At 46.4% G+C, this 20,703-nt stretch overlaps 1 protein-coding gene across 4 annotated transcripts in view; it reads right to left on the bottom strand.

Moving 5' to 3' along the window:
- Positions 1-5,457: 5,457 nt before the first annotated feature.
- The window catches only part of CLIC5 (chloride intracellular channel 5), a 154,096-nt gene continuing 138,850 nt past the window's right edge, over positions 5,458-20,703 (bottom strand). For 2 of the 4 annotated variants that reach the window (XM_059701532.1, XM_059701534.1), the window contains exons 5-7: positions 16,471-16,655; positions 14,663-14,704; positions 5,458-10,172 (exon numbers count right to left, since the gene is read on the bottom strand). In XM_059701532.1, coding sequence (XP_059557515.1) covers positions 10,005-10,172; positions 14,663-14,704; positions 16,471-16,655 — 395 coding nt within the window. In that variant the 3' untranslated portion in view covers positions 5,458-10,004. The remainder of the gene's footprint in view (positions 10,173-14,662; positions 14,705-16,470; positions 16,656-20,703) is intronic. The other 2 variants (XM_059701533.1, XM_059701535.1) reach the window with 1 other exon arrangement.

Below are 20,703 nucleotides of genomic sequence, written 5' to 3'. Positions count from 1 at the left end.
CTAGCTTCTTAGAACCTCATTATGGCATTGTTGTAAGAAATTAGAAATATTCTAAAGACCAAATAATAGGGAACTGGTTAAATTTATTATGATACATAAGAATGATGTTACAGATGAAAAAAAGGCAAGGAAATGTGTTCATGATATATGAGTGAAAAATGTTAAAAACAGGATGAAGAATGTTAGCTGACAATTACAACACACACACACACACACACACACACACACACACGAGAAACTCGCTGATCAAGAAAAGGGAAGTTTATCGGTTTTATTTCAATAAAGAACACCTTCCTGACAAAGCTTTGGTAGTATTTCTGAAGAGCAAAACTGAGGGAGAATATTTATAGGGTTTCGAGGCCAGAGCTGAGGTAGGTCTCACCACGGAGGGACTGGTTGGGGTTGGGCAATTTTTGGCTCAGTGGGCTTTGCATTGGTGGGCACTGTAAGGTGAGGTCTTGAAGCAAATATTGTTGAGCAATCTGTTGGTCTTCATAAATAAGCAAGGATTTTCTGGAGTAAGTAGTCAGTTATTGTTGTCTGGTTCCAGCATTGTTTGGCACAAAATAGGAAAATATCATTGACCCATAATTGTTTAACATAGAGGCAGGAAAGTACATTGGTGTCAGTTCTCAATAACAGCTGGCAAAAGCCTAGAAATGTAATTATTTACAAATTAATAGTGGTTACCTTTGGGTGTATGTATCACAGGTAGTCTTTAATGTCTTCTTTTTTGCTTCTTTGTATTTTCTCAATTCTCTCTAAAGAACATATATATTCAGGAAGAAAAAGATAAATTTGTTTAATCCTTATTTAGCCAGATAATTCTAAGACTAGAGCCATCCTCATCTCAAAGTTTCTAATCCATTTTTTTTAATATAACACTCAATCTAAGCAGAATTTTGTGGCCAACTTGGGAAACTAACTAAATCATTACATAATCACAACCATGTGATCCAATGAGCACTGGGCAGCTTTTCATCTTTTCAGACAGACAGAAACATGCTGTATGGACTGTTTTAGAACCATCCATGCTTCAGAAGTATATTAGAAACATATTTAACTAACACAAATGCCCGTTTTTCTCCTTGGCTCTCTGTTATCACTCCATTTTCAGAAACAAGGTGCAGTGGGTGTCAGGGACTTTGGGGAAAGGAAGAGTGAGATCTGAGGTGAACCCAGAAATCCAGAATACTGTCTCATGACCTCTCCAGCCAACCATGATAAATATTTTCGAGCATCTAATATTTGCTGAGTGCTAGCCAAGGTGAGACCTGGCACAGCACTGGATAACCTGCATCCATCCCTTAAAGGAGCCGAGTTTTTAATTGGGGAGAGGGTGGTGGGGAGTGGCCAACACAGGAACAATTCCGGGTCAATACAAAATGACGTGCAACCAGGCACTGCTACACGGGAGGGAGAGTACTTGATTCCAAGCTGGTCTCTGTCACCATGTCTGTATTATGTACCTTGTGCAGTTCAGACTCCAAGTCCTATATAAACTCGGAAATAAGATGATTTGGGACATTGAGCTATTCTAGCTAAAGAAGGGTTAAGCCCTAAACGGTTTGGCTCAATGGATAGAGCGTCAGCCTGTGGACTCAAGGGTCCCAGGTTCGATTCCAGTCAAGGGCATGTACCTTGGTTGCGGGCACATACCCAGTAGGGAGTGTGCAGGAGGCAGCTGATTGATGTTTCTATCTCTCTATCCCTCTCCCTTCCTCTCTGTAGAAAAATCAATAAAATATATTTAACAAAAAAAAAAAGAAGGGTTAAACTCAAACTTTAAAAATAACATCTATACCTTTCATTTAAAATTTTCCCAAAATTTGAGTCTGCTTTATTTTCTACATAATTAATTGCAGTTTAACAAACCTAACTGCAGGGCCCCACGTTCATTTTCATTGCATATAGATGTAGATTTCACTGGACGTAGACTAGAAAGATAAGGGGCTGATATGGGTGTGAACTGACTCCAAGATAGCCTGAAGTTTACTGTAAAAGAGAAAAGTCCCCCAATTCTTAATATTCATGTATTTCCTGGTGATCACCTTTTTTCTATTAAAGACCAGAGTGAGACCTTCCAACAGAATGAATTCCAATTGGTTGAAATGCCATTTCACTCTAAATAATCCTTTATTAACAATGACTACTCTTCATCAGGAATCTCATCATCTCATCGGCAAGGGACCTCAATAATGCCTTGGGGAAATGGAGGGCCAGAAAGGGGCCGATTCCAGGTCACATGGAAGTTTAATGATGGACACATGGTTGGAACTCTGACCTCTTTGTTTCCTTCAGTCCTGAGCTCCCTACCTCTCCAGTCTGATACCCCATGCCTTTTCCTGCAAGGTAACACTTACTGGGAACTCTGAGGACTTCAGCTACTAGACAGAAAAATAAAAGAGACACTCGGGGGGAAAGGGGTGTGGGGGTGCGGGAAGAGACTGGAAAAAAATCATACCCCTATCGATGAGGACGGGGGGGGGGGTAAGGGCAGAGGCGGGGTGGGAACCAGGTGGAGGGAAACTATGGGGGGGAGGGGGAAGAGGAACAACTGTAATAATCTGAACAATAAAGATTTAATTTTTTAAAAAAAGAGAGACACAGCTCACAACACCTTTGAGTATAATGAGATACTCTCACTGCCAAGTTCACTTTCTGGAAACTTCTCTGGAACAGGACTCAGTTCTCAATGCAAGTCATGGTCATTGCCACTCATATGCCATAGGTTTCATCATCGTACAGACACAGAGAGATGCCGTCTCCCGTGCGGCCCGCCTGGGTCAGCCTGTAGAGCAGACCCTCTGCATTCAAACAGTGGAAACATGGACACTTCCTGAGTGAGCAATATGATCACCTAATAGGTTCATAACAACAACAAACTTAGCTAATATGCCACTTAGGATGCCTCCGGCCATTCATAATAATAATAATAAACTAAACTAAACCACTCTCAAACAACCTGGAATCTATTACAGAACCGGAAATACAGAATTAGAACTGGTTTCGGAGTTTGCTGATGCAGCAGCTCAGTGGTCCCATCCGTGACCCCAGCTCTCCATTCTTGCTGCCATTTGCAGGTATTGCCTTACCCCAAGGCTTGCCTATCATGGTCTCCAGAGGGCCAGCAGTTGCAGGCCTCCCACAGGATCAACTTAAGGAGTCACTTTCTTTCTTTAAATATATTTATATTGATTTATTGATTTCAGAGAGGAAGGGAGAGGAGAGAGAGACAGAAACACCAATGATCAGAATCATTGATTGGCTGCTCCTGCATGCCCCCTATTGGAGATGGAGCCCGCAACCCAGGCAAGTGACCTGACCAGGAATCAAACCGTGATCTTCTAGTTCAAGCACGTCAAATTCGTGACCCACAGGCCACATGCAGCCCACAACAAATATTTTTTGCGGCCCAGCCAATATAATGGTATGTAAGAAATGTTTTAATAAAAATTTCTTAATTTTTATAATATCCTGTTGTACATAATCTATATATATAAAAGGCTAAGCAACCATCCAACCAGTAGCTATGACATGCAATGAACACCAGGGGGGCAGATGCTCAATGCAGGAGTTGCCGAACTGCGGTGACTTTGGAGCCGTGGTTCTCAGGTGATGCACCCAAGAACCAGAGAGGAGGGAACATGATTCAGGGTGCATTACCCAAGAACCTCCTTCTGGAAATCCAGTTCCCCTTGGGAGATGTCGGAGAGCTGGTTTTGGGTCTGATCCCTGCAGGCTAGGCTGAGGGACCCCACCTGCCTGAGGAACAACACTCACTCCACAGACGCCCTTGGAAGGGACTGCTGGAGGTTGGCTCCGGGGCTTGTCCCGCCTCTCTCTCCCAGTCCCGCCCCACTGGCTACCTTCTAATTAATTTCCTTTCAATCTGCACGAATCTGTGCACCAGGGCACTAGTTATTAATAAGGAACTACAACATTTGCTTATGACTGATTACTATAATCATGTTGTATTCATTTCCCTTATGCACCTTACTCGCAGGCGCACCATTTCTCTCCACTAATACCAGCAGCGACTATTTTAGCAGCCAATTGCCAAGTCATTAGTCTTAGACTGACCTGTTTGGTGTACACAACAGGAAATATTTCACTTTCAGAGAACAAGAAAAATAGGTTTATTTGTGTTACGCTTATTAATTTGTGCAGTTATTCAGTGTCTGGTAAGTTAATGTTCAAGAAAAAATATTAATTTTTATTAAAATGTATTATTTTATGTTGATTACTCATTTATTTCAGCCCTTTGTATTCAGCGTGTCTCTATTGAAGTAAACCTACATTTCTATGAAAATTGCAGCTTTTGTTTTTTTGCAGCCACATAAACTTAAACCTTATTTGGCTTGTGTTAGCCTTTGAGTTTGACATGCTTGTTCTCGTTCAGTTTGACGTGCAACCACTGAACCACACCAGCTGGGCAGGAGCCACTTTCTTAAGAACAAGATGTTTCTCAGAAGTTCCTGAGCAAATATTCCCTCACAATACTGGGTGGAACTTGGCCAAGTGCCCACTCAGAAACCAACCACAGCCGGAGGAAGGGCTCAGACTGTTCATGATTCACCCCTGGAAATGGGCTTGGAAATGCACTCACCTGAGTCACATAAGTGTATGGAGAGAGTGGTCAGGAGGGAAGTGGAGGCAGGGGAGATGGACTCCGACCAATCAGAGCTCTGCTGGAGGGAGACAGGGGTGGTCAGGATAGAGAGGTGAGCAGTGACAGCACCTGCTACACTCATGAGAGGCTGCCTCTCCCACCAGGACTTGTCCCCTGCGCCAGGTGCTGCTTCCTGTCCCAGATGATGATAAGCTAGGTTCTGAGATGGCAGGGAGGACACAGGGACTGGCAGGACCTTCGCACCTTCGAGCAATGTGAATGCTCACAGAGGTCCTTATCAGGGATTAGGCTGACTTCAGGGGAACCTGGCTGAGGACTCTCGGGCCCTTAATCCAGAGTCACTGATGTGGTGCTAAGGTGGGAATTTCAGGCCGGGAATGCCAAGAAGAGGGCATTTTAATGTATTTCTTACATCACTCCCGGACTGTCTCTATAAGCCTACCCCCAGGGTCTACAATGCAGACAGGAAGTTGAAATGAGAAACATGAAGGGACATCAGAATATTTATTTATTTATTTACCTAGCCATGTACTATGATAGAATTTTAGCCTTGCTAAAATAAAAATCTGTTTTTGTATGGCTGGGGCACAAGCTTTTTGCTTTTCCCTTTCTTCTTCCCCTTTTTCTTATCTGTTTTTAATTCTTAAAGAGAATGAACATATTTTCTTTTTTAAAATTTATTTTATAACCATGTTTGATGTTCTTTTATAATAAAAAAATAAAAAAGAAAACCTTTATTTTGAAAAAAAGAAGTATTTCATACTTGTCATTCAAAACAGCACAGGAACTCCCCACCTTAAGAAAGAAGTCTGATGATTCCTTGGTAATATTTGAAAATAAACCAACTTTATTTGAATCAATCAATACCAATCGAGACTGGAAAACAAATTTATAACTGGTTCATATGAGGAAAACATTCAGCAAAATCTTCATTAAAAGGCATTTTACATTCATTAAGGTTGGAAAGCATGTCCTGTTATTTTATCACCACAGTTAGAGGTCTTGAGAAAATCAAGTGTCTTTATTACATGAGATATTTGTTCTTTCCTAAAATCTAGGCATCTTCTGCTAAATTAGTTAACTCTCCAGCTTATCAAATGGGACAACCAGGTGGTCAGGAAAGTAAGACAAATTCAAACATCAGCTGGGCATTTTATGTTTTAAATATAGGCATAATCAAGATTGTGATATCTCAGGCTACATAAAATATACTGTAGATAACTGGTTCCTTAAAACTATGTTTTGCCATAAAACAGATGGCTTTTATAGACACACAGATTAGCCCAAACCCTCTCGTGAGGCCATCTTTTATTTTATGTCTGGTCGGGGAGGGAAGGTTTGGATCTATTTCCTTCAGTAATATTAAATAAAATGGTGCACACCTGAATCATACCTAATTATGAAATGAAAGGGTCCTGAAACTGAGCTGGGAGGAGAATATTGACAAAGGGAGAGGACCATGCCTCCCTGAGGCGGCACCTGCTGTTTGGTTTGAGGGCTGAAGAGCGACGAACAGAAGACAATAGGCCTTGTGTGCAGAAGGGGCCCACGGCCAGTGCTGTGACCCCCCAGTGTTCCCAGGGTGCTTTGCGTGCACACATCTTTGTCTAAAGCTTAGGATTCTTTTTCATGTCAGACACAAAACTAAGCCCGTGATCCCTTGGGAATCATGGACTGAAGTTTAACTATGAGTTAATGCTTCACCTCTCCAAAGTCAGAGACACTGTCCTTTTAATCCACTCTGCTCCAAGATGGCTCCAGGGCAGTAGGAATGGGGCTGAGACTCACAGCCCCTCCCGGCTACCTGCTGCTTCTGGGCCAATTAATTTTAGGTTCAGGCTCCCACTGGTTTCTCAGGATGAGAAACTCGTGTAGATAGACCTGCACCTTCCTGACTCCGCCTCCCTTTTACTTCTATTTTTCTAGACTTTGCTGATTCCTGGGACTCTTGGATCTTCAGGGTCTTTTCCAGGTGTGATCACTTTGTGACAACTCTATGATGCTTTGTATTGTCTGTCGGCAAAGTGGCCAACGGGCACTGGTGTGGTGAAGAGCTTCTGTTGTTCATTTGACAAATGCTAGAAAATACGGTTTTTCTAATGAAAATTAAAGATCCTCACTGGCCCCCCACAGCAGGAGAAGTGGACACAAAGGACAGCACTGTGTCCTGGAAAGCTGAGCCTGGTCTGAGATCCCGTGGCCAAAGGAACCGATGGAGTGTTTTTCACTTTTCTAGGCATTAGTTTCGTGCCAGGTAGCTGTATCCCTCGTTTCAAACAAGATCCTCCTACTTGTGCCTGTGATTCTGAATTGTCAGGCAATTATTTGACTGCCTTTGTCAAGAGATGAAGGCCAGTGATAGAAGGAACTATGCTCTGGAGCAGTCAAGATTTTACTTACCCAGCTCACCTGTCAGAGTGATTAAAATCTTACCCAGTATCTTCACTCTGGGCCAACCTGAGAGGTAGGCAGTGCTGAGTAAGTGGGTAAATTCAACACAGTCATTGAGTTTGTTTCTGCCTCTGCCCCTCATACACACACACACACACACACACACACACACACACACACACACACAGAAAAGTTATGTGAAAGTCACAGGAGATAAATTAAAAAACAAACAAACAGGATTTCAACCCTTTTTGGGCCACTGAAATGCTTTCTGCGGGAGCAATGTTCGCTCGGGTCCCATGACAAGGGTTGCCTCCTGTCTTAAAACTGTGGAGTGTGGGACCATACTGCAAACCTTCAAGACTCCGTGAGTTCATCCTGGGGACACCTAAGAGCCTACCACACTTGTTGGGAGATGATTTGCTGTGTATATGACAAGGTGATGGCCTCGCCTCAGAAGGCTAAAGAAAAATCTCTTTTGAAAAAAAATGATCAGAAGGTAATACTATTATTATTATTTAAAAATACTCTGATAAATCTGGCCATAAGACCTTCAATCTCTAAGTCAATAGTTGCATTATATAATAATCTAAACTTGAAATAAAAAGATATTCCTGAATTAAGTCTCTTTCCATCTCTAACTCCTCCCCCTCTTTTAAATGGTTATAATTAATCATAACGGCCCCCACCCCGTGCCTATTAGTGTTATTTATGTAAAATTGAGTCAGCCACAGAAGGAACATCTAGAAACAACAATATTGATTTGGTTTGGCTTGTTTGTTTTTAAAAACTGCTTTTACAGACTCGCCAGTTGTTGGAATTCTGAGTATCCAGTCAGGGTTGTTAGTGGGTGCCAACACCTCCGGGGGGGCTGGCCCGCCTGGGCTCCCTGTTTTCTCTGTCCCCCGAATGTGCTTCTAGAACAGCGCCACGGAGGGGCTCAGGAAAGCAGGCTGCCTCTGGGGTCATGGCCTGAACTGCGAAGGTGGGGAAGGATTTCACACTAATGAAAAGGCCTCCTGGGATCATTCAAGCTTTCATCCCCCAGAAGGCCAGTGAGGGGCTTTCCCTCATGGTAAAAGGACTATTTCCTCACCATGTCTCCTTTTTAAACACCTTGGAGCGGGGAGAGACAAGTTTCCAGGGAATTGTGGAAAGGACCCTTTAGAGGTGGAAATGAATCAACTCGTTCTGCTTTTTCCAAACTCTCAGGCTTATAAAACGTCCTACTGAGCAATTTCCTCTTCCTCAGTGGGCTGAAGGAGACCCCGTTTCCTCCCCTCTGCTCTGATCAAGGGGTCCCCTTTTTCTCCTGAGATCCCTGGAGATAGCTAGTTCCGGGGGTTGCTTGGGCTGGAATTTGTTGGTGTTTGTGTGGCGAGGACCCCTGCTGTCCTGCCCTCCCTGAGCAATGAGCCAAGTCCTGGGGCTTTGCGGCATTTGGGAACCTCACTCTCCACCGGCAGGCAGCACAGAAGGGAGGATCGTTGAAGGTGAGGGTCTGTGGCGGTGGATGTCCTCACACAGGGCGTTCCTGGGAGAGGGAGCTGATGATTAGTTCATGTCTCTTAGTTTCCTCTGCACTGGTCACCATACTCAAGCAGGGTAAGATTTTAAGGAGGCGAAACTCCAGAAGAAGGACTTAGGAGAGCAATATTATCTAAAAAATAGTTTCCTTTTGTTCATCGGGTCGTTGAGTCAGGTGGTAGGAACATTAACCCACATGGGCACACCTGTTTTTTTCAAGCTCAAACCGCATGGTTTCCCAGTCAGAAAAGCTCAAGGGCTTTCTTCCTAAGGTCCCATGACCATGCCACCTCCTCATTGTGACTCTCTCCCAGGGGAGGCTGCGGCTGGGTCAGCCCGGAGCGGCTGCCTGTGAGCCCCTAGGTAGCAGACCCGTATCCAGGAACAACCTGAAGAGCCTGCAAAGTCATTTTTGGCCAATTCTTGGGTTCTTGCTATAAGGTTGCTAATTACATGACAACATCAGTTCAAGACTTAGCTTATGAGAGAGAAGACCTGTCTTCAAAATTTCCAGGGAACATTGAGCATCATAAAGGATTTTTTAAATCTTCACTCATCCCTCCACCTCCCACGCTCATCTACTTTCTCACAGACGAATATTCACTCAAAGATAAACAGTCAAACCCAGGCATGTAACCTGCAAGGAAGCAACTACCCCTAAGCAAGCAATCCCGTGGCTGGTAGACCCCCGAGGGCCTTTTGGCATCAACACTGCTCCCCTCCCCGCCCCATCCCTGTGCCCCCAGTTTGGAATTGATGCCAATTTCCTTTCCTGGCAAGGCCTGGATAGCATAAACACAGAGGTCGGTGTCAGCCAGGCGCACGATGGCATTGTGACCGTCAGAGCATTGCAGTGAACCGAGACTGGGCCTGAAGTGGTTTTCCAGTCTGGCCTTCGGTGTCCAGGAATGTCAGGAAGGAGTGAGTGACGCCAGGTGTGTCTTCCAGATGTCAAAATCCACAGCCTGCTCGGTCCCTCTCCATTCACTCTCTCCGACCCTCTAAGAGCAGAGGATCTTTATATAAGAACTAAGATGGCATTTGTCCTTGGCCTTGGAGTTACCGACAAAGAGGAGGAAGGAAGAGAACAGGGCGTTGCATGTTTCTAATGCATCTGAGGAGATATTTTGATATTGGCAGAAGGGGCCAGTGACAATCCCGTATGTGGGTTCTGCAACACTGACCCCAAGTACGCTGAACCCAGACGGAACCAAAAGGCCGAGAGCTTGACTATGTCTAGCATTTCTGCTTGCGGAGTCCTGTGTGATCAGATGGGTTGGCGCAGACCTTCACTAAGATGGCAGGCTGGAGTTCGAATGATGCCAGCAAGGCGTGGCCTGACCATTAAAGATGTGTCCCGAGGCAAAGGGGAGGGGGGTCTGTGAAGAGGAGTCCTTTGGGAGAAGCTGAGTTCTGCAGCAGTGACGGGGCGAGGTGGCCGAGGTGGCTGTGCTCAGGATCGGCTGAGGCGCTTGGCGACGTCGGCGTAGGCCAGCTCGATCTCTGAGTCAGCGGCACAGGTGTTGGTGAACTCGTCCCGGGCGTAGGCGTTCTTGAGGTACCGCCACAGGCCTGTCATCTCTGCCGGGAAGTCGTAGTTGCGGTATTTCTTGGCCACAATCTACAACAGAGATGGTGTGAGAGCAGGAAGCAAGTCATTGAGGAGGTGTTAGGGTGCGACCCAGGATGTGCGCACAGCAAACCTCTCCCCGACCCACCCCCCCACCCCCCGCATCACACCAGACCAGCAGCAAAGTGTGTGTGATGCAAGGGGCCGGTGCTGCCTCTGTATTTGATTTTGGTTTGCATTATTTTATTTTATATTTCTCAAGTTAATATAATTTTCCCTTTGGCCTAGTGATTATGCTTCTAGGGATTTTCCTTAGGAAATAATCATAGGTGTACACAAAGATTTAGCTACACATATGTGATTACAGGACTGTTTGGAATGGCAAAAAAAAATGGTTCACAACACAGATGTCCAGCAACATATGACTGAATGAACACATTATCATACATAAAGCCAATGGTGTCCTGGACAGCCAGTAACAATGATGCTGCAGGGGGAATTCCAGTGACCTGGAGAACTCTTCCAGGTAGATCATTAAGTTTAAAGTTCATGATATTTGGAGAAATATGTATGATGACTAGAAGTGTATGTGCCAATGTATTACCAGTGGTCATGTCTCATTGACAGAATGATAATCAAATTGTTTTCTATGTTTCCATATCCATTGTATTTTACATAAGCATCCTTATTTATAGAAGGGAGTCTTATATAATAAAAGCCTAATATGCTGAGTGTCCATCCAGTCATCCGGTTGTCTGTTCAACCAATCAAAGTGTAATATGTTAATGATATGCTAAGGCCACTCAACCCCTCGCTATGATGTGCACTGACCACCAGGGGGCAGACACTCCGACCGGCAGCTTATCTTGCTGCTGGGGTCAGCCAATCGGGACTGAGTGAGGAGCAGGCCTAAGCTGTCAGTCATACATCCCCTGAGGGCTCCTGGACTGCGAGAGTGCTGAGGGACGCCCCCTGCTCCCTCGAGTGCACAAATTTTGTGCAGCAGGCCTCCAGTAAAAACATAAAAAGTAAGTTATATATTGAATGTATGTCTTAATTGAATGTATATGGTACCAGGTATGATATGGGGGTGAACAAAGCGATTTCTGTTCTCTCTCTACTTTGCCACATTGGGGGCCAGGGACTTGGGCATTCGGGGAAGTGGTATTTGTGTTGAGAGTTGCATAGTGGTTAAAAGCATAGGCTCTGGATCCCAACTGACTGACTCTGCAATCCTGACTCCACTACTTAACAGCTGTGTGACCTTGGACTAGTTACTTAACCTCTCTGAGCCCCACTTTCTTTATTTCTAAAATAGAGGTAGTAATAGGACTGGTCTTACATAGGGCTGAGTGGCAAAGTGGAGAAAACTGTAAAGACACATAAATTTAGTTAACACACATAAATGCTTGGAGGGGTGGCTGACTTGGACTCAGTGTTCAAGAAACATGACATACTATTACAATTCATTGAGTCCCACCTTTTACCCATGTGCATGCATTCCTTCATAGGTAGGGGCAGGGTGGTCTCATTTCTCAGGTCTCACAAGCCAGGGGTCTTCACAGACATATGGCCTGTGCGGTCATATGGGCCTCATGCTCTTGGTTTAACGCCGTGTAGGCAATGCCCGGAAGTTCTGAATACTTTATGTTCACTGGGCACGAGGGCCTGCACATTAACTGGTCCTTCCTCTAGCCCAGGGGTGGGCAAACTTTTTGACTCGAGGGCCACAATGGGTTCTTAAACTGGACCAGAGGGCCGGAACAAAAGCATGGATGGAGTGTTTGTGTGAACTAATATAAATTCAAAGTAAACATCATTACATAAAAGGGTACGGTCTTTTTTTTTTTTTTAGTTTTATTCATTTCAAACGGGCCGTAGTTTGCCCACGGCTGCTCTAGCCCTACAGGGGCTGGGGTGGGGTTAGCACAGGTGACCTCTCTCTCGTAAAGCACCTCTCTGACTCCTTCCCTTGCTTTGTTCTTAGACAAGGGCCAGTGGTCAGGATCTTCCCACTCAGAGAACCCCCAGATCGGCCACCCTGGGCTTTCACCCTCATTTTGCTGCCAGTGATGTGCAGGGTTCCCCGGAAAGCTGTGCTGAGTGGAGAACAATGACGACCCATTGCATGAAAGGCTCAGCCTCGTAGACGCCATATTTCCAAGGAGGAAGGAGTCATTTCCCCTCCATTCTCCTACATCGGTTTTGAACTTCCATTACAACACTGAGATCTGTTCTTCTCTGAATCACAGCCGCTGTTTTAGTGTCTCTCTCTCACTTCCCTAGGTGTGAGCAGGACGGAACCACAACTTCTTCATTTCTGTGCCCCTCTATAATCTCAACAATGCTCTCGGTAAGAGTAACCACAATAACAAACATTTATTTCCCATGTGCTCTGCTCCAGACACTGCTGGGAGCACTCTGCAAGCTACTTAAATCTCTAAATAAGTATAAGGCAGAGTGTATTATGTCCCATTCTGCAGATAGGAAAAGTAAAAGGTTAAATAAGTAGGGATTCCATAAACAGTTATATTTCATCTTTACCATCCCCAGCTATCCCAACATCAAAGTGTGGTTCGTGTCATATGTTATCAACTCACTTAATTTTTAAAGACTGAAGATCCTTAGCAATGAGCAAACTGAAGCCACCAGAGATTTGGTGGCTTACACAATGTGACACAGAAAAATAATTAATGCAACCGATATTGCAGAGTAATCACTAAGATTTATTATAGTCCCTGCTTTCTAATCTACAGTTCTCTCCACTTTGCCGCTCAGCCCTGTGTAAATGACAAAGGAATAGCTCTCTGTGGTTATGCCACTCTTGCTGCTTTTCTACAAACCCACCCTTGTGTTTGCTCCTTTGTGATGCTGGGGCTAAGACTGCTCAAATCACACCTCTGCTTTGCCTGCGACTCCCTGGTAGGCTCTACCAATCGGGGGCGCTAGAGATAAAGCCTGTGATGGTGGAGGAGGGCAGCAGGAGGTGCCCCTTCCTATTGGCTTCCTGTTCATGCCAGTCTTGTTTGCTCCTGTAACAGCAGCTGCATCCAGTTTGCTGTTTTGCCAGCACAAGGAACCTGCGTCATCACACCAGCTCAGAAAGGCCAGCACCCAACAGTGACCCCACTGCAGGGGTTCAGTCCCAGTCCCACCAGCCATTCTCTGAACTTGGCCCCCCAGCATCAGCTAGGCAGCGCCCCACCTCAGAGGTCCAAAGCCCCTCATCAAAGTCTCTATGTTTTAATAATTCCAACCTCTTCCATTTGCGCCTCCTGCCCTGGGGGTAGTAGCTGCCTCCTAAAGGTAGAACTTCCTTGTTCGTTTTGTCTTCCTAGTTCTTCAGTACTCACTACCTTCTTACATTAAAATCTCTCAGTTAAAATGACCGGTTTGGTGTAGTTACCGAAGAAGGCACCCCCTCCCTGCTCTGTCCAGCTCGGGTGTGGCTAATAAGGAAAGGCAGTGGAATTGAAGCCTTCAGCACGACACCCACCAAGAGGGAACGCTGGGGCCAGCGCCCACCACCAGCTCTCCTTGGTCTCTGCTCCCTGCAAGTGAAGGGCCCCTGGGTTTGCCCACAAGCCTTTGGAAGAGGCTGTCTTGGCTAAGGAGCAAATCCATGCAGGAATGGTGGGTTACTAGCTGATGGATAGAGTGACCTCAGGTCTCTCCATGCTGGAATTTACCCTCAAGCTTTTAAAGGATATACTACGAGCTTGAAAACAGAAGAAATGCAATGTATGAAAACATATTCCTGTTTGCTGCAAGAGCTGGACAGATCACGGCCCCCGGCGAGGGCCCAGCGGAGGCTATGAAAGGCCCACCATGTCCTGCCTGCCTGAATCGTGTGCCCGCCTTCGTCACAAAACTGGCTGTTTCCTTGGATGTTGGCTTCACTTGAGGAGATGAGACCTAGAAGGGAGCCAGACAATGAAAGTTCAAACCAGACACTCAGTGAGCACCTGGGCCAGAGCCACTTGGCTTCCACGGATGAAGATGAACCTGAAAGAGAGCCAGGAGGGAGGGAGGGGGAAAGAGAGGTAAGGGGGGAAAGAGAGAGAAAGGGAGAGAGAGAGAGAGAGAGAGAGAGAGAGAGAGAGAGAGAGAGAGAGAGAGGAGCGCACATAAGAGTGAGGGTGAGATTCGCACAGGAAGCTCTGACGTTTGCAGGGACTTCTAGGCTCATGTTCTGAATTTGCTCTTTCATATGAAAACAGTTAGCTCCCACAGCCCAGATTAAGTTTTGGCGTCAGAAGCCAAGCTGGAGGCCTGACTTGGCTCCCCTTCGCTCTTTCTACACTTCAGAGGTTTGCCAGGTCTCTGGGATCTGATAAGCTGGATCAGCAGAAATCCAAGGAGACGGGAGGTGAGACCCAGCCTTTGTCCTTCACAGGCCATCCTCCTCTGATCCCAGCCTCTCCCAGTGAACCACTCACTGAACTTCTTCCAAGGACAGGGGTGTAACAGTCTTTCAGGGCTGGGAGGAACTGAAGAAATTATAGGATAAAGCACAGGGCCTGGGAGAGTCGTTTGTTTACCTTATTCAGCAAGCGATTCTTGAGTGGGTAGTCAGCACATGTCTGAGTGAGAGAGAAGGAAGGAGGGAAGAGAGAGAAGAAGAAGAAGAGAGGAGGAATAGAATCCATATCTATTCTTTTAGGCAAGAGAAAAATGACTTACAAAAAGAGTAAATGACCTGCCCCAGCTCATGCTGCCAGTTGGTAGCAGATATAAGACCAGAACTTGGGCCTTCTGACTTCTAAAATGGAGGCCTTTCCATTGCATCACTATGTCACAGTATGACTGAACTGGAGCCAGATCATCCCAAATGGCATCACTTGTTCCTCAGGAAAAGAGAATAAAGGATGTTTTTGGGGTGGAGTAGGGCATGTGCTACTTAATAACTTCAAAGAGATCTTGCTTGGCTGGACTCACCATTGACCATTGGCTTGGCCCTGAACCCAAAGGGTCTTCCTATGAATAGGTTGTATCTGCCCAGCCCATCAGCACTGCTGTGCATGATTCCCTCCCAGGCTCAGCTCAGGCCGAGCCCATGGGAACACCAGTGCACAGCCAGCTGAGCGATTTCAACTGAAGCAGGCTGGAGAGAAGCCTGCATATCCAGCCTAGGACCTCAGCTGGAAAAGACAGGCAGATATCCAGCTGATCAACGACTGAAGCTGATTCTTCTCAGTGAGAGGTAGACAGACACTGAGTATCATAAAGACACAGCTAGATGATAAAACAAAATTGATCAATGAGTATTTCTTAAAGGCCCACCACTATCTGCCCATCATCATGCTTAGAGAAGGCCCTATGTCACAGAGCTTATTGTCTGAGACAATAAGACATAAACACGTGTACAAATAGAGAAGAGTCTATTCGACCCCATTGCATTTTTCTCCCGGCTGACAGGGTCAAAAAAGGGTGTGAGAAGTGTTAGTTTAGAGAAGTTTGGGGGACACACTGCTGTCTTCAAATGAGATGAAAAGAACAGCCCTGTCCCTTGTTGTTCCAGAGAGTAACGGGTGGCAGGGGGCCACTTGGAAGGCTGTTTTAATCATCTGAGCCGTCCAAAGTGGTGGGGCTGGCTTGTGAGGCAGAGGGCTCTTCATCATCAGAAGCGTGAGGCCACAGACGCACAGGAGCCTGTCACAGCTGTTACGGATGCACAGAAAGTGGCCCAGTTTGGGAAGGGACATTGTACGGGATAACCTCAGAATTCCCTTCTTTCCATCTCACAGATCCTAAGATTCTTTTAGGAAAGGATTACACTGCCTGTCAAAGGTGGTCAGAAAGTAAAATAGTAAAACAATGATGTCCCTTCTTGCAGCCTCCATCCCTTCAACTGATCGAGGAGGAAGAGGTCGCCTGCCGCCCTAAGGGGTTGCTAGCGGGAATGAGAAGGTGGGTCTGTGCACAGAGAAAACATGCACATGCGAGCACATTTAATACAGGCGTGGGGGTGTAGCCAGTGGAAACCTGTGAGGAAGAGGCAAGGAAGAGGCCTTTGGAGTGACACCACTTTGTATAACTATATATGATAACGCAATAGCAGCTATTATATTTCGAGTCCTTACAATAACATGCACTTCATGGATGTTATTCTCCCAACAACCCTAGGAATAAGCAATCTATGGGTGAAAACTGAACTATACAGGGAGGCGATATAGCCAGCACGCAGTGGAGACTGGCTTGGGGTCCCTATTCATGTGACATCTCACCCAGTAGGTGGCACTGCCCTTGACTTAACCACACAGGTAACCCCAGTCTAAGATGGAGTTGGATCTGGCCAGTCTAAGATGGAGTTGGATCTGGCCAGAACTTGTGGGTAGAGGTCTCTTACCTTGACCACGTGGAGTTTGGGCAACAGATTGCAGTCGGCCAGGGTCAGCTCATCCCCATCCAGGAACTTGCGCCGGGAGCCCTTGTCATCGTCCCCGCAAGTGTTGGCGTCGATCTCCTCTGGCAGAGGGGTGCTCAGGTAGTCATCCAGTTTCTTCAGTGCCTTGTTCAGGCCTCTCTCAAGGGCTGGCGTGGGACAGCAAAAGAAGTGCTTTAGTCATCCTCGCCACTGGTTACAGCCACAGTCTTCACAGTAAAGTGGCTTTATCCCGAATCTGGTTCCCCTCATCACACTGCCAGCTCCCTGAACAATACAAAACCTGGCAGCCATTAGCACGATGCAGAAGAGTATCAAGTGGCCTGAAAAAGGAGACCTTGACCAAACAGTAGACACTAGCTAATCCCTTTTTAAAATATAGACAGGTAGGTGATAGATAGATAGATAGATAGATAGATAGATAGATAGATATGCAATCATTGGCATATAGATCAGAGCTTAGTGCTTATCTTCAGAAGATGTAACAGTAGTCAACTTTCATCATCCTTTCTTGTGTATGTATATTTTCCCAATATTCCACAATTAACCCACATACCTTTATATAAAGAAAGGCCTGTTAAATAACTAATAACTGTATAGCAGCCCGAGGACAGAGATATGCACCAGATTTTGTGGGAGCATTGACCATGGCTAACCCAACCTGAGAGGGGAGGGAACAGGCTTCCTGGAGGACAAGACATAGGAAAGTGGCGGCCCATGCTTGGCACTGCCCCCAGAGAACCAGTGGGTGTCAGGGAGGCCTGATTGAGTTGCCCTAAAAATCAGCACTGTCCACAAGGGGAGGGCCAGGGCCCCAGGCGGCGGGCTCCACTGGGAACGTGCAATCACAGCCGAATGGAAACCTGCCAAGGCCACAGCTCTGAGGATGCACATTTATAGGATGAGAAGGTAGCAGAAGACTTTGACAGTCTTGCCCCAATAATTACCTCCCCACTCATTTGTTTAGTCACAAGAGCAGAACAAAATACTCAATAGAATAACTCCAGGAACTCACTCCCACTGAGTCGTTCCACCCAGAATCACACAGACCACTCCGTCATGGAGCGCTGACACGGCAACTGCCCACCTGAGCCCAGAGCAGGGAGCTGGAGGAGGTGGCTGGCCGCGTCACTCATTGGCCACTGCATCTGTTTCATCAGCTTCAGCCCCCACCAGCCGTATTTCCCAGACTCTGGTTTACAGCGTGATGCCGAGATCAGAGGAATTAGTCCTGATGTTAACTCTAGCGGATACATGGGAGGTGCTGTCCCTGGAGGAAGATCCTGGGGACTGTCTCCCCTTCAGAGTTTCCCAAATGTGCCTCCTGTTAGCCACTCCTCACATAACCCGAGTCCATCTTTTCATAGAAGGCCTTTTGTTTGAGACAATGAGATGACACCAGCCCAAGACAAATCAATCGAATGCTTGCTGGAATGTGTAAAAACAGACTGGAGGTTGAACATAGTTTCTCAATACTTCCTTCTCCCTGGTGTGGCATTTGAATTTGAACTTCATCATCTGCTTTGTGTTTCCAGTTTGGGAGAACGGAGCAAGCAGGGCTCAGGGAAATGCTTGTATTCCCCTTAGTAACCGTCTAGACTGGGATGGGATTGCAAGCCTATTCAAGGGCAATAGCCAAGGGTTGGTACCCAACAACACTTATTATGCTCCCTCCCCGCTCTCCAAGGACTTATGATTTATGCTGGGTTTGTTTGCCTCCTTAAATCCTCTACCCTTTTTAGTTTGGGAGATTATGATAAAATCTTAATTAAAATGAAGGAAGGAAAAAAATCTAATAGAGTGCCTGTTGAAATTTGACCAACTGATTATCATCCGAGGCGAAGAGACATACGAAGGGAAGTGAGACGTTGCAGTTTCTGATTCCAAATGCCCTGAGCAGGCCTCTGCTCCAATCTGTGCCCAAGTCACCCAGCCTGGGAACTATCATGTCATTTGGTGAAAGAGGCCAAGCCCAGGGTAGCAACGGGAGCTCCTTGGGCGGCTTGTTCTGGGTAGTTACAGAATAGTCATGGAGATGTAAAGTATAACACAGAGAATATAGTCAACATTGTAATAACTAGGTATAGTGTCAGATGGTTATTAGTTTTACTGAGGTGGGGGGGGGTCCCTTTGTATGTTATATAAATGTCTAATTGCTGGAATGTACACATGAGGCTAATATAATATTGTAGTTAACTGTGTTTGAAAATTAAAAACTATTTTTAATAATTTAAACTGTCTCTCCAGTGATCTCTTGAGATGGAAAGGTAAAATTTGGCAATGGGCATGGTTGTTGCCTTATGTCACAACTGTGACATACCAAGATGGCCCGTCCTGAGTGTGTCAGCTTCATCACTTCTCTTTGTGTGTTTGGATCAGGAATGTGAAGGTGCAGTTGGTGGTCCTTACAGGAGAGAGAAGAGGGGATGAGGCAGGAGGGATGGGGCCGTGTGGCCTGGAGCTAACCCTGTACTTAAATGTTGACCCTGCCCAGGTGGATTGACTGTGAGGCTGCTAAAGCTTACGCTTCAAGGCCCCGTAATTGTGTGGACCCCTTCCAAGACCTTGGAGTTGACTTTTAAAATTATTTACTAGTATTTATTACATTGGCATCAGATCCTGCAAATCTTGGAAACATCCTCCTTCTTGGCGCTTACTAACTATGACCTGGGGTAAGGTTCTCAACCCCGCAGGGCTTCAGTTTTCCCATCTCAACTATGGGACTAAAAATCTCTAAACCTCGTACAGCCACTGTGAGGATTCACTCAGATTATGCAGGGACAGTGCCTGGCCCATCGTAAGAATGAATGACAGCTACTGCCATTGCATCACCAAAGGTGACAGTCACCCTGCTCTCGGGCCCTCACCCCACACCCCTGGTCAGTGTGTTCCTGAAAAATCTAAGGCATGGCAGAGAATGGGTGATTCTGAGAAGCTCCAGTGTGAAGCCCGATGCCCCGAGGAGGAAATAAACAACCAGAGCGGACGTTCTGCTTCTGCCGATTTAATGTACAGCCACCGCCCTGATCCTGTGCCCACTGGGGACCCTTCTCAGGGACAAGCCGTGCTGAGAGGCACGGCCAGAGGGAATAGGCCCACAGGCCTGTGTGCTAACATGCTGCCTATTATCGAATAACAAGTGCCAGCGCCAACACATTGCCTGCCAGGTCTTTTCCGTCCTACCTGCCAACTCACTGCTCTGACCCTGGCTCAGTCTGGCATCCATGGGACTTAATTATCTCTTTCACCGACGGCACCCAGGCTGTGGAACCATTGGTGTTGAACTTTCTGCTCTGGTGAGAGTGGGGGATAGAAAGGAAACCAGAGTAACCGGGATGTTGATCCCTCAGTGTTTGCATGTAAAGCTCTCTCTCCAAAACCTCCTTCTGAATAGCAGGATGGGTTACCCTCAGACCACAGCAAACAAGCCTGAGGGCAGGGGACCCCAAGACTCAGAACCACTAATATCCCAGGCACTTGATGGATACCCACTCCTTTAACTGCTTCTTCCTCTCTCCACCCCTTCCCGTAAAGATTTATTCTGTACCACACACAAACGCACTGGGTAAAATATGAGATGAGGAAACAAGGGGGAAGAGTTCATAAATATTCTCAGCCATATGCAAACAATCTCAAATTTATTTTTCTGTTTTTTAAGAAGGGAAAAAATATCCACCCATTCCATGATCGCTTCCAGATTCATTGAGGTTGTTATTACATAAGACCCAATATTGTTTTCTCGTCATAGAGAAATAATGACTTGGGAATGGCAATTTGAGCTAAGAAAATAGTATATTCTTACCAGGGCATGGAGGCTGAATGGGGACCCAGGAGCCAAGACTCCAGCTCGGCCTCCAACAGGCTGTTGCAAGCACAGCTCAGCCCTGGCTCGCTGGCGAGCTCTGTGCACCCGGGCGCCGACCAGCACGCGGCCATGCAGACCCCTCGCTCACGTTCCCTCCAGCAGAGCAGATGCCAAAGGCGCTCCTTGAAAGACAGGCGTGGCTCTGGGGGCCCAGGGTGCTGTGCTCAGTTTCCCTGGCTTGTGAACTTGGGAGAGATAAGAACCATGGTTCCCCTCTGACGACATCTGCAGGCTGGATGGGGGTCTATTCAACGTGCCACGGAAGAGACCGCGGCTCTGGAGGCTGGTCCCAGGCCCAGCACCTTCCACCCCACTGGGTTCCTCTCCTCGCT

This window comes from Myotis daubentonii, chromosome 6, assembly GCF_963259705.1.
Source record: "Myotis daubentonii chromosome 6, mMyoDau2.1, whole genome shotgun sequence".
Lineage (NCBI taxonomy): Eukaryota > Metazoa > Chordata > Mammalia > Chiroptera > Vespertilionidae > Myotis > Myotis daubentonii.
This window is presented reverse-complemented; position numbering and strand designations above follow the sequence as displayed.